Source organism: Meriones unguiculatus, chromosome 7 (assembly GCF_030254825.1).
Source record: "Meriones unguiculatus strain TT.TT164.6M chromosome 7, Bangor_MerUng_6.1, whole genome shotgun sequence".
In the NCBI taxonomy this organism is placed as follows: domain Eukaryota; kingdom Metazoa; phylum Chordata; class Mammalia; order Rodentia; family Muridae; genus Meriones; species Meriones unguiculatus.
Window position 1 is genome coordinate 92,782,519 of NC_083355.1, and position 13,563 is coordinate 92,796,081.

At 40.5% G+C, this 13,563-nt stretch overlaps 1 protein-coding gene across 10 annotated transcripts in view; it reads left to right on the forward strand.

Moving 5' to 3' along the window:
* Window positions 1–13,563, forward strand: part of Ttll5 (tubulin tyrosine ligase like 5) — a 248,791-nt gene that overhangs the window by 78,233 nt on the left and 156,995 nt on the right. For 9 of the 10 annotated variants that reach the window (XM_060387889.1, XM_060387885.1, XM_060387882.1 and 6 more), the window contains exons 18-19: window positions 8,052–8,114; window positions 12,747–12,785. In XM_060387889.1, coding sequence (XP_060243872.1) covers window positions 8,052–8,114; window positions 12,747–12,785 — 102 coding nt within the window. Of the gene's footprint in view, window positions 1–8,051; window positions 8,115–12,746; window positions 12,786–13,563 lie in introns of those variants that run through there. The other variant, XM_060387891.1, reaches the window with a different exon arrangement.

A 13,563-nucleotide genomic window follows, 5' to 3' on the forward strand; every position in this document is an offset into this window, starting at 1 on the left:
CATCCTGTTTTTTTTTTCCTTTTTTTTTTATTACTATAGCTAAAGGTTTATTGATACTATCTTAAAAAAAAATGAGACCTCTTGAAACTGAAAAGCTTCTGTAAAGCAAAAGACACTGTCGTCAGAATAAAACAACTGCCTACAGATTGAGAAAAGATCTTCACCAACCCTATATCTGCCAGAGGGCTAATATCCTGAATATATAAAGAACTCAAGTTAAACAGCAAAAAATCAAGTAATTCAATTGAAAAACGGGGTACAGAGCTAAACAGAGAATTCTCAATAGAGGAACATCGAAAAGCAGAGAAACACTTAAAGAAATGCTCAACATTCTTAGTCATCAGGGAGATGCAAATCAAAATGACCCTGAGATTTCACCTTACACCCATCAGAATGGCTAAGACCAAAAACCCAAGTGACAACACAAGCTGGAGAGGATGTGGAGAAAAGGAAACCCTCTTCCATTGCTGGTGGGAATGTAAACTTGTACAACCACTTTGGAAATGAATCTGGCACTTTCTCAGACAATTAGGAATAGTGCTACCTCAAGATCCAGCTATACCACTGCTAGGCATATATACAAAAGAGGCTCAAGTATACAACAAGGACATTTGCTCAACCATGTTTGTAGCAGGTTTATTTGTAACAGCCAGAAGCTGGAATCAACCCAGATGTCCCTCAGTTGAGGAATGGATACAGAAACTATGGTACATTTACACAATGAAATATTACTCAGCAATTAAAAACAAGGAAATCATGAAATTTGCAGGCAAATGGTGGGATCTAGAAAAGATCATCCTGAGTTAGGTATCTCAGAAGCAGAAAGACACACATGGTATATACTCACTCATAAGTGGATATTAGACATATAGCATAGGATAAACATACTAAAATCTGTACACCTAAGAAGCTAATCAAGGAGGAGGACTGTGGGTAAGATGTTCAATCCTCATTCAGAAAGGCAAAGAGGATGGACATCAGAAGAGGTGGAAAACGGGGAACAGGACAGGAGCCTACCACAGAGGGCCTCTGAAAGACTCTACCCAGCAGGGTATCAAAGCAGATGCTGAGATTCATAGCCAAACTTTGAGCAGAGTGCAGGGAATCTTATGAAAGAAGGGAGAGATAGAAAGACCTGGAGGGGACAGGAGCTCCACAAGGAGAGCAACAGAACCAAAAAATCTGGGCACAGGGCTCTTTTGTGAGACTAATACTCCAACCATGGACCATGCATGGAGATGACCTAGAACCCCTGCACAGATACAGCCCATGGCAGTTCAGTGTCCGAGTGGGTTCCCTAGTAACAGGAACAGGGACGATCTCTGACATGAACTCAGTGGCCTGCTCTTTGATCACCTCTACCTCAGGGGGGAGCAGCCTTACCAGGCCACAGAGGAAGACAGTGCAGCCACTCCTGATGAGACCTGATAGACTAGGGTCAAGTGGAAGGGGAGGACCTCCCCCATCACTGGACTGGGTGAGGGGTATAGGAGAAGAAGAGGGAGGGGAGGGTGGGGTCAGGAGGGGATGGGAGAGAGGGCTACATTTGGGATACAAAGGGAAAAAACTGTAATTAATAAAAATAAAATAAATCAGATATTTACTAAAATTATTACAATGCATGCGTAAGGGTCTAAAGGAAATGAAAAAAGGAAACAAGACAAAAATACAAATAGAAATTCTATATACAAAAAAGTCAATACTGGAGATAAAATGTTCACTAGAATTAATAGAAGTTAATTAATAGAAGCTGCAGAGAACATGAAAATGACCTTAAAGTGAGAAATAAATGGCCAACAGTTGGAAAGGCCATTAGGAACAGTCTTGAGGTTGTGGAGATGGCTCAGTGCGTAAAGCGCCTCTCATGTAAACATGAGGACCTGGGTGTGGATTCCCCAGAAACCACGCAAAAAGGCTTGTGTGATGGTGCCCATCTATAATGTCAGTGCTGAGTGTGGGGAAGCCTGGCCAAACTGAAGAGCTCCATCAAAAGGAGACCTTGTCTCAAATACAAACAGAGAGATGGCTCAGCAGGCTAAGACACCTGCTACCACGCTTGATGGACCTTAGGTCTATCCCTAAGAAACACATGGTAGAAGGAGAGAACCAGTTCCTTCACGTCATCCTTTCATATCCACACTAGCCTTGGCAAATATAGAACCACAGCCCTTCGGCAGCTTATACTGATAAAACAGGGTGGAGTGCCATTAAGAAAGACACTTGGCATTGGTCTCTGACCTCTGCATGCTGGTATACATGTGCGGAAGAACACCCACGTGCACAGTTACACAAACCTAAACCCATATCCTCAGAAGCAAGCTAAAGGAGGGGACAGCAGTGTGCTCAAATGAATAAGCAAAAGCTGAGCATGGTGGAGCACGCCTTTAAGCCCGGCACTGGGGAAGCAGAGGCAGCCCGATCTCTGAGTTCAAAGCCGGCGTGATCTCCAGAGTTCCAGGACAGCTAGAGCTACACAGAGAAGCCTGTCTTGAAAAACAAAACAAAACAAAAAACAAAAGAAAAAAAAAAAAAAAGCATGCCAGGAGATGGCAGAAAGACGCTGCACAGTTCTCCAAAGAATAAGAAAAGCAAGACAGTGGAATGTTTTTTTTTAAGTGCTGCAAAAGAATGTCAATCTAGAATTCTACAACTTGTCAAGAAAATCTTTCACATGTTGAAACAAAAATTTCTGGTAGAGTACCAGAAGTGGAGAGGTTTTTGCCATCAGAGCTATGTGGGATTCATCAAATCCTGAAAGAAGTTCTTCAGATGCAAACCTGATGGATGCGTAGTGAAGAATATGAAAAATGGCAGTGTATGTATAAATGGAAGACTTAAATTCCCTTCTATTATAACTGACTCTTCCATCAAAAACAACCATGGAGTACTGTGGGACCTAACAGCAAAAGGCATTCCAATAATAACAAAAGGAGGAAGGAAAAGTAGTATGGTTGTAAAGGGCCCATATTATACATGAGATCATATAGTATTTGATTATTCTGTGTTTTTGCTTGAGTTTAAGTTGTCTTTACTCTGTAACAGCTTCATGCATGTTCACAGTGCACTGTGATTACATCCATCCTCCACTACCCTCTTGTCCTCCGTCCCTCTCTGAAACCCTTCCTCTTCCCAACTAGCATGAGCTGATTTTTTTTCCAGTTTTTATCAATTTTCTTGTTCTTTTATGTGTGTTTTGTCTACGTGTATATATGACCACCACACATGTTTAGTGCCCACTGAGGTCTAAAGAGGGTACTGGATCTCCAGAACTGGAGTCAAGGATACATTTATACCGTCAAATGGACACTGGAAACTGAAGCTGGGTCCTCTGTAAGAGCAACAAGTGCTTTTAACTGCAGAGATATTTCTCCATCCCCAAGATGATTTTTTTATTATTGTAATATTTTATTAATTACAGTTTATCCCCTTTGTATCCCACCTGTAGCTCCCTCCCTCTTATCCCCTCCCAATCCTATCCTCCCTCCCTCTTCTCCACCCTCCCTCTTCTCTACCCATGCCCCTCCCCTAGCCCAATGATAAGGGAGGTCCTCCTCCCCTTCCATCTGACCCTAGTTTATCAGGTCTCATCAGGAGTGGCTGCATTGTCTTCCTTTGTGGCATGGTACCCCCTTGAGGTAGAGGTGATCTCAAAGAGCAGGTCAATTAGTTCATGTCAGAGACAGTCCCTGTTCCCATTACTAGGGAACCCACTTGGACACTGAGCTGCCATGGGCTGTATCTGTGCAGGGGTTCTAGATTATCTCCATGCATTATCTATGGTTGGAGTATTAGTCTCACAAAAGAGCCCTGTGCCCAGATTTTTTGGTTCTGTTGCTCTCCTTGTGGAGCTCCTGTCCCCTCCAGGTCTTTCTATCTCTCCCTTCTTTCATAAGATTCCCTGCACTCTGCTCAAAGTTTAGCTATGAATCTCAGCATCTGCTTTGATACCCTGCTGGGTAGAATCTTTCAGAGGCCCTCTGTGATAGGCTTCTGTCCTGTTCCCCGTTTTCCACCTCTTCTGATGTCCATCCTCTTTGCCTTTCTGAATGAGGATTGAACATCTTACCCACAGTCCTCCTCCTTGATTAGCTTCTTAGGTGTACAGATTTTAGTATGTTTATCCTATGTTATATGTCTAATATCTACTTATGAGTGAATATATACCATGTGTGTCTTTCTGCTTCTGAGATACCTAACTCAGGATGATCTTTTCTAGATCCCACCATTTGCCTGCAAATTTCATGATTTCCTTGTTTTTAATTGCTGAGTAATATTTCATTGTGTAAATGTACCATAGTTTCTGTATCCATTCCTCAACTGAGGGACATCTGGGTTGATTCCAGCTTCTGGCTGTTACAAATAAACCTGCTACAAACATGGTTGAGCAAATGTCCTTGTTGTATACTTGAGCCTCTTTTGTATATATGCCTAGCAGTGGTATAGCTGGATCTTGAGGTAGCACTATTCCTAATTGTCTGAGAAAGTGCCAGATTCATTTCCAAAGTGGTTGTACAAGTTTACATTCCCACCAGCAATGGAAGAGGGTTTCCTTTTCTCCACATCCTCTCCAGCTTGTGTTGTCACTTGGGTTTTTGGTCTTAGCCATTCTGATGGGTGTAAGGTGAAATCTCAGGGTCATTTTGATTTGCATCTCCCTGATGACTAAGAATGTTGAGCATTTCTTTAAGTGTTTCTCTGCTTTTCGATGTTCCTCTATTGAGAATTTTCCATTTAGCTCTGTACCCCATTTTTCAATTGAATTACTTGATTTTTTGCTGTTTAACTTCTTAAGTTCTTTACATATTCTGGAAAACACAGGAAATAAATAACCTCACTATAGCAAAACTAAAAGCAACCAAGCATACAACCTTATGACCACAGCCAACATCAAAATCAAAGGATCTAACAGCCACTGGTCATTAATCTCCCTTAACATCAATAGACTCAGCTCTCCAATAAAAAGACACAGACTAACAGAATGGATACATAAACAAGACTCCCCCAACAATCTGTTGCATACAAGAAACACACCTAAGTCACAAAGATAGACATTACCTGAGAGTAAAGGGCTGGCAGACGGTTTTCCAAGCAAATGAACTCAAGAAGCCAGCAGGAGTAGCCATTCTAATATCTAATAAAATTGATTTTCAACCAAAATTAATCAAAAGAGATAGGGAAGGTCATTTCATACTCATCAAAGGGAAATTCCACCAAGAAGACATCCCAATTCTGAACTTCTATGCCCCAAATACAAGGGCACCCACATTTGTAAAAGAAACATTGATAAAACTTAAACCACACATAGTTTCCCACACATTAATAGTAGGAGACTTCAACAGCCCACACTCAACAAAGGACAGATCAACAAAACAGAAATTAAACAAAGAAACAATGTCTCTGACAGGTCATGAATCAAATGGACCTAACAGACATCTTCAGAACCTTTCACCCAAACACAAAAGAATTTACCTTCTCAGTACCTTATGAAACCTGCTCCAAAATAGACCATATAGTTGCTCACAAAACAAGCCTCAACAGATACAAGAAGATTGAAATAATCCTTTGTCTCCTGTCTGACCACCATGGACTAACGCTGGACCTCAACAACAACAGAAGCAGCAAAAAGCCTACACACATATGGAAACTGAACAACTTGCTACTCAATGACAGCTGGGTCTGGGGAGAAATAAAGAAATTAAAAACTTCCTAGAATTCAGTGAAAATGAAGGCACAATATACTTATGGGACACAATGAAAGCAGTGCTAAGAGGAAAATTCATAGCACTAAGTACCTTCAAGAAGAAATTTGAAACATCTCATACAAGTAACTTAAAGTCTCACCTGAAAGCCCTAGAAAAAAGAAGCAGACATACTCAGAAGAAGTAGACAACTGGAAATACTCAAACTCAGGCCTGAAATCAATAAATTAGAAACAAATAAAAGTATTCAAAGAATCAATGAAACCAAGAGTTGGTTCTTTTGAGAAAATCAACAAGATAGGATTTTTTCTTTTTTCTTTTTTACTCATACCTTTCATTTCTGAGTACTTTGACTGGCTTTTTTTTTTTTTTTTTTTTTTTTTTGATTATGGCAGCAGCTCTCAATCTTCTGAATTCTGTGACCCTTTAGGATAGTTCCTCATATTGTGTTCACCCTAACCATGAAATTATTTTCATTGTTTTTGCTACAGTTATGAATTACAATGCATATATCTGATATGCATCCCCTGTGAAAGGGTGCATGACCCACAGGTTGAGAACCAATGGTTTTTGGCTACACTTCATATGTACAGTAAATTTTGGTTGCATGCTGTACACTGTACATGCTGTATCTCTAGTGTTTCGATTTAAACCCTGTTACAGTTTTCTGTTTGGCATTGTCTTTTTCAGCCTGCCTTCTGTACATTTATAAGACAAAGTAAGGGTTCCTTTATTATAAACCCAGCATATGTCTACCTCAAAAGACACATTTTCGGTATCTGTGAAGTGACCTAGCTTTCAAGAAGATCCCTGTGTGCTGGCAGCTGGCACTCAATTGGCAGTCCCCTGTTAACTGTGGAAATGTTTGAATTACATTTAGTCTTGCTTGTTCTTTATTGTTGCTTTTTTGCTTAGCCCAGAGAACCTTTGCCCTTTGCCTGAGCAGATTAGTATGCACCCCAAAAGTCAAGGGACCTCCCATCAATTTTTTGTTTTTTTTTTCCTCATGCATAACCTGTTCCTGTTCAGTACATTGTTCTCAAAATTCTAGATACTTTTTATAGCTTTGATAGAGTCTTTTCATCTTCGAGAATTTGAATTCTTCTGCAAGCTCTAGAAATTGCCTGTAGGAAGAAAGGCAGAGAAATTGTAAGACTTGATTCTGTTATTTCTCGCTAATAGTCATTACCCCCTGCACCACCATTTGTTTAATGTCTGAAAACAGTTGTTTCTATAGCTTGTACACTCTTGTGGCTCTTTGTGCTAGGAGAGCAGGCCTGTAGCAGTTGTCCTTTCGTGTGTAGAAGCAGAATTGTTTGTTTCACTGCTTTTGACATTTTCCAGACAGAAAATGTGTGCTCCATGTAATCTTGCTCTTTTCACTAAGCATTGCATTACCAAGATATATGTAGCTGCAGCTCATTCCTTTTTAATACCCTTTTCCCCTTTAAACTGTGTGTTGAAACTGCTGTTAAGTTCACATTCTCCTGTTGATGGACATTGGACTTCTTTCTGGTCTGTAACTATCAAGGACAGCTATGCTGTTGATGTTCTTGAATGTGTCTCCTGGGCGTGTACCTAGGAATGAATTGCATCAGGCAGCTTTTCTGGAAGAAGGTGTTCATGGAGACAGCATGTGACATGTCTTTTGGGAAGAGCAGAGCAGGTCAGACAAGGAAACCTGTCAACTCAGAGTGCTCCTATCAAGGAAGGCTTTGTGCAGCAGGGTGCTCTTGAGCAGCCATTGTCCTTGGAAAGTTTCCATTTCAAGCAGAGAATCTATGGGAGATGTGGGATGAGAAAGCTGCTAAGAGAGCTGTCTGACTGATCTTGCAGAATCTGCATTCAGCAGCTGCGTGGAGAACATATGAATGAATTAATAACACAGGCGCTGTAGCTTCTGAAAGTTTGGCCCCCAAAGTAAACCGCATGGAAGCACTGGATGCTCGCACTTTGGGGACAGTTGGGTGAAAGTCTCCCATTTCTCTCCTTTCGCAGTTTTCTTCAGTTTCTGTTGTCTCGTCTCTGCATATGATTTCTTGGTTTTGTTTTGTTTTTGTTTTACCTTTCATTAAAACGTTTTGAATGTAGTCTATCACCTCTTACCAATTTAAAAGAAAATTCTGTCTTTCTGTTTTCTATGTTAAATCCTCTTCTTTATTCATTTTGTTTTCTTCTACTTATTCTTGCTGTAACTATTTATCATTTTAGTTCTAGGATCCATCTCCTCAGTTGTCACTTTAGAAGCAGTGTATAAGCATTCTGCCCATCTTGTGCTTAGTTTGTAGCTTTATTTCTACCTTTTTTCTCTTGAAGTAAACTTAAATAATTTTGTCTTTCTTTATCCTTCAGGTCCTACCTTGAACACAAAACCTCCATGAACTATATGCTGGCAACACGCTTATTCCAGGACAGGTAGGAATTTGCTCAACTTAAATATTTAGAACTTGATGGCAAGCATAAGAGAAAACATATGTAAAAGAAGGGTACCGGCTTCATCTAACTCTTCATGCAGGGCCTGTGAGAGGAGGGGCCTTTTAGAAATCCAAGTATAAAGCTCTTTTTCTAGCATGTGTTAGCAGCTCTCAACATTTTGTAATATTTGTAAAAGCCAAAAATTAAGTCATAAAAATCTTCTGAGCAGTCTTACCAGATGCTCTACATTTTCTTTTTCTTTTTAAAGAAGAACCTTACTCAGCACCTTTTTGCATACTGTTTTTGTTTTTTGTTTTTTTTTCAAAATTCCCTTCCTTCCTTCCTTTCTTCCTCCCTCCTTCCCTTTCCCTTTCCTTCCCCTTTCCCTTTTCCTTCCCCCTCCCCTTCTCCCTCCTTTTCCCCCTCCCCTTCTCCCTCCTTTTCCCCCTCCCCTTCTCCCTCCTTTTCCCCCTCCCTTTCTTTCCCCTCCCCTTTTTTTGAGGTAGAAAGGGTTTGCTTAGGCTCATAGTTTGGGAGGCTAGTCCGTTTTGTCAGGGATGCCATGGAGGCAGGAATGCAATGCAGCTGGTTACATTGCATCTGCAGTGAGGAGGCAGAGAGTGATGAATGCTCTGGGCACAGTTTTCAATATTGTAATCATCTGGTTTTGAAGAACAAAAGAGTTATCAGATCAGAAAATGTGGAGGGTCCATAAATGGCAAAGAAAAGTCATAAGCTTAGGTGGCAGCTGCTAAGGAGAGTTGGGAAACAGTGTTAGCAGAAGCTGGAATCCAGATGGCACAGCCACCAGGGGCCACTTACCTCAGTGGACACTGGTAGCCCTTGTAGTATAGCCACATTGCTGAACAGTTCAGTAATTGGTTATTTTAATGACAGACCTTGGTGGTTTGAAGAAACTCATTTTACTTTAAGGATATGTCTTGTTTTCTGAGAGAGTCTTAAAATAGATACCCAGATTTCAGCAATTTCTTGCAGTTTCTTGGTTATTATAAGAAATTAGATTAGTACTTTGCATCTGTATATATTTGTGGTGAATACAGAACTTTTGATGATCCTTGGCTTTGCTTGGAAGACAGCTCCAGATCTTTGCATACAAAGTGGAGTGTAGATGGAGAACTTTCCCGAGGTTTCGTTATCTGTGCGGGGCAGACCCTTCAGCAAGATGTGTCCTGCTTCTTTAGTTTTCTCTGCTCTAGCTTTACAACACACAGCCCAGTCATTTAAACCTCACAATACTCCCCTTTCTTCTTAGGACTTTTTGTGGAATTTTTATTAATACATGTGCCTGTATTCTCTATTTCCTTCCTTTCTTTCTTTTTTATTCTTTTCGTCTCACTTCTTATCTTTACATCCTTGGAGATTTCTTGTTGTGAGTTCTCTGAGACGGGCTCAGGGTAGAGCACAGGTTGGACTGGAGCTTAGTGCAGCCAGTGCTGCACTTGAACTCCTGAGAGCCTGCTTCAGCTTCCGGTGTGCGGGGGGTTAAGACGTGAGCCACCTACCTCAGTTTCCGGTGTGCGGGGGTTAAGATGTGAGCCACCCCGCCTCAGCTTCCGGTGTGCGGGGGTCAAGACGTGAGCCACCCCACCTCAGCTTCCGGTGTGCGGGGGTCAAGACGTGAGCCACCCTGCCTGCCTGCTTGAGGTTCTCTTAAGCCTTGTCTTCTAAACTCTAGTTTCTAGCTCTAGTTGTCGTTCACCACAGTCACAGGCAGGAGTTACTACATTTATTTTCCTATTGGGGAAAGGACAACTTTCATTTCAACCTACTATTTTTAATTTTGACTAGCTTTCATGTTTTATGGCATATGTCTTTTCAAATCTGTTTTCTTGAAGATCTTTTCAGCTTTTTGCATTATATAATTTATTCATGTTCATCCCTTCCACCTAGTTCCTTTTTTTTTTTTTTAACTGTCAAGTATCTATCTAGATGCTTGGTTAGTTTTGATTGTTCAGTCATATTTAGAAGTAATTCACTAGTTACTTAAAATAGGCATTTGCACAGGTTTTCTTTCCAGAACTGTTGTTTTGTTTTGGAATTGACGTGGACTCTCTGCTTGACGCTGGATCTTGTCATACTTGGGTTTTTCATTAGAGGGAAAGAATGCCCAGCAAACCAGCTGAAAACTACCAGCCTAGCCATAATTATGAGACATTTTGTTTGGAGTGAGAGATGTGATATACATTATATTTGTGTAGTATTTATAGTATAGTATATGGAGTGAGCATGCTGTCAGACAAACCTGTAATCTTAGCACTCGGGAGGCTGAGATCAGGATTTTGAAGCCAGTGCTACAGAGTAAGACCATATCTCACAAAATAAAACAAACATGTCTTATTCATTAGTAAGACACAGCAGCAGCCTTGCCAGCCACCACAGTTTTAGCTACTGAGTGGTATCTGCAGCATTTACTATAGTTGTGACAGGAAGAAAGTATAGGTTCTTCAGAAAATGAAGTTATGATATGCTGGGTGTGGTGGCACATCCCTTTAAACTTAGCACTCTGGAGGTAGAGGCAGGCAAATCTCCGTGAGTTTGAGGTTATCCTGCTTTCCAGAATAGACAGGATACATAGTAAGACCTTGTCTTTAAAACAACAACAAAATCCATTATTGTGCATTTTCCTAAGTTTATATGGATAAAATGCTACATATAATGAAAATTTATCATCCAAGTTAGTGTATATCTGTATTATTTTTGCAGGTTCCAGCTAACAAATCTTGCTTATAAACTTCCTAGAATTTCGTTTAGCAAAGGAATGCCTTTATCATCTATTCTTAAGTAACCTCTCAAAGCCTCATCTCCGCATTTCCATATTAACCGTGGCCCCATCAGGACACATTTTCTTACATTTTCATGTCTTCTTATCCTTACAAACAGCCCTCTGCTTGTGATGACTTCCACCCATCCCTAACTAGCCCTAGCAAAGTCTTTTGTCTTTCAGTCAGCCTTGAATTCTTGAACTGGAGTAAAAGCTCCTGTTTACTTACTGGTACTTGACCCTGTTGGCCTTTTGAGTGGCTGCTTTGCTGTGTTCATGTTTGTTAGTGTCCAGGACCCACCACGTGGTAGAAAAATATGCTTTGAAAGAAATGAAATTGTGTTCATTCCAAACCCTAAAATCATCTACTCGGTTTCTTCTCTCAGTCTGAATTGATTTCCCTCGTACATTCAATTTTATTGTCAGTTTCAAACTACCTCCCCACTCATTCTGTAGGCTGTGTTGTGCACCTACCATCCCTTCTTCAACTCTTATCTACTCAGTCCAGCTTTGGCAAACAGTGTCTTACCTAGTGTCCTATTGTATGGCAATAGTTTTACCTCAGGCTGCAAATTAATAACACAGGGAATCTTGTAACTAATATTTATACCTCATCTCCATCTCTGGTGGGAAGTGGAGGTACCTATTAAAAGCTGCCTCTGTGATTGTATTTAAAAGCCATGATTGCCCATCCCTGGAGATGATCATTGTCTAGGCTAAAAGTTAGTTATCCTGAGTTTTCTAATGCACTCATATCAGGACACTAGCAGGCATTGGAAGGTATAGGAAAAGAAAAAACAAAAAACCTGGTGAAGATTTAATTCTTTCACTTATTTTTTTTCTGTAAATATTATCTATACTGCTTTGCCTTTTAAAAAGTATCACAATTTACATACTGTGTGTCTTCTCCATTAACATGACAATTTTGAAATGACAAAATACTTGATTGAACAAGTTACTGGAATGAGGGTTGGCTAGGCAGTATGCATAGTAACGAAAGGCCAACAGTGGTGGCTTCATGGTGAGTGCTGGAGGTTTCCAGGATCTTGTGGATACATGAACCTTACAGTGGTGATAAAAGCATGCTGACCTAAACACAGGAAGGAGTACAAGTCAGTTTGTGGAACCCTCCCCACCCCCAAAGTGTTTTACAGAAATTGAATGAGGAGGAAATGTTTTTAAAGGAAAAGCAAAAGCCTGTTTAACAGATACGGTTTGCATTTAGCTTGGGAACATCTTTTTTTTTTTTTTTTTAAATGGGTTTCTTTTTATCCTTAGTTGTGGAAAGTCTATTTTTTATGACTAGTCTTTTGGAACCCCATGAGAATGGAACTTGGTTTCCTATTCTGGAATAGTTCAATGAAAGTAGAAAGCTCTGTAGTCTGATGTAAGCCCTGGAATCCAGTATAAGCCTTTCAAGCCCTGACCATGGGCAGAATATAGAAATAACATCTCCCATTCATCTGCACACATGCAAATGCACACACACACACACACACACACACACACACACAATCACACCGGACAGTGGGGGTAATAACTGCCTTTGCATTGTCATGGGGATTAATTATAATTTACTTTGTAAGTAGGTGGACAAATGTTTAGTCACTCTTCACAGTTTTCTCTGCAGTTTCTTCACCTGTGCCCTGTTTTTAAATCCATCCTCCTACTTCACAGTAGTCTACTTTTCTCTGAGAATGTTCTGCTTCTCCCAGAAATGCCCAACCTGCCTTTATTAGATGTCAGAGCTCTAATAATGTATTTTGCAAATGCATTCCTCATGTGTGTAAACTTTGGAGTGATGGGGTGGGTGGTGTTCTCTAACCCCGTTGTCCTTTCTCCATCTGCAGGGGGAACCCAAGAAGAAGCTTGCTGACAGGAAGAACACGGTAACTAATTTTTCAAAGTTGACAAATTTTTTCCATCTGCATAATGTGTAGCCACGCACAGACAAACACTATGCCTTATATGACTGTTCTCAGTTTGGCTCATCATGAATAGAAGCAATATGTAAATGCTTTCTATTGAGAAAGTATTCTGTAAAAGAAGATTACAAACTAGGTATAAGATTTAACTTAACTAAAGTTACATGTAGATCATTTTAACTGATAATACTAGCTTTTTTGCTTGGTGGGGTGAAAAAGAACAGAATACTACTGAGACTTCAAGACCATTGTCATGTTATATTCATGTTTTTGTTGCGGCTTTGGTATACCTAAAGCATATGGCTGGACCTGGCTGGAAGTCAGCACACAGATAGCTTTCACTTGGGCAGAGCAGCAAATAGCCAGAGTAAAGACCAACACAGCTTTGCCTCAGTCAAGATTGCAGCTGCCACAGATATGTTTCAGCCTACACACAGCTGCAGGTTACAGACTAAGTGTTTTCATGTGTGTGTTCTGTGCCGTTCTCTTCAGAAAGCAAGATAACATGAAAAGTGGCGCCATAGCTACTTGTATCTAGCTTTCTGTTTTTCATTTATGAGGCAATTAAAACTCGGTTTCTCAGTTTGGCATGGTAGTGCACACCACTAATCCCAGCACTTGTGGAGGCAGAGGCAGGAAAACATCTGTGAGTTCAAGGCCAGCCTGGTCTACAAAAGAGTCCAGGGTAGCCAAGGATACACAGAGAAACCCTGTCTCAAAAAATAAAAAAACAAAAAACAAC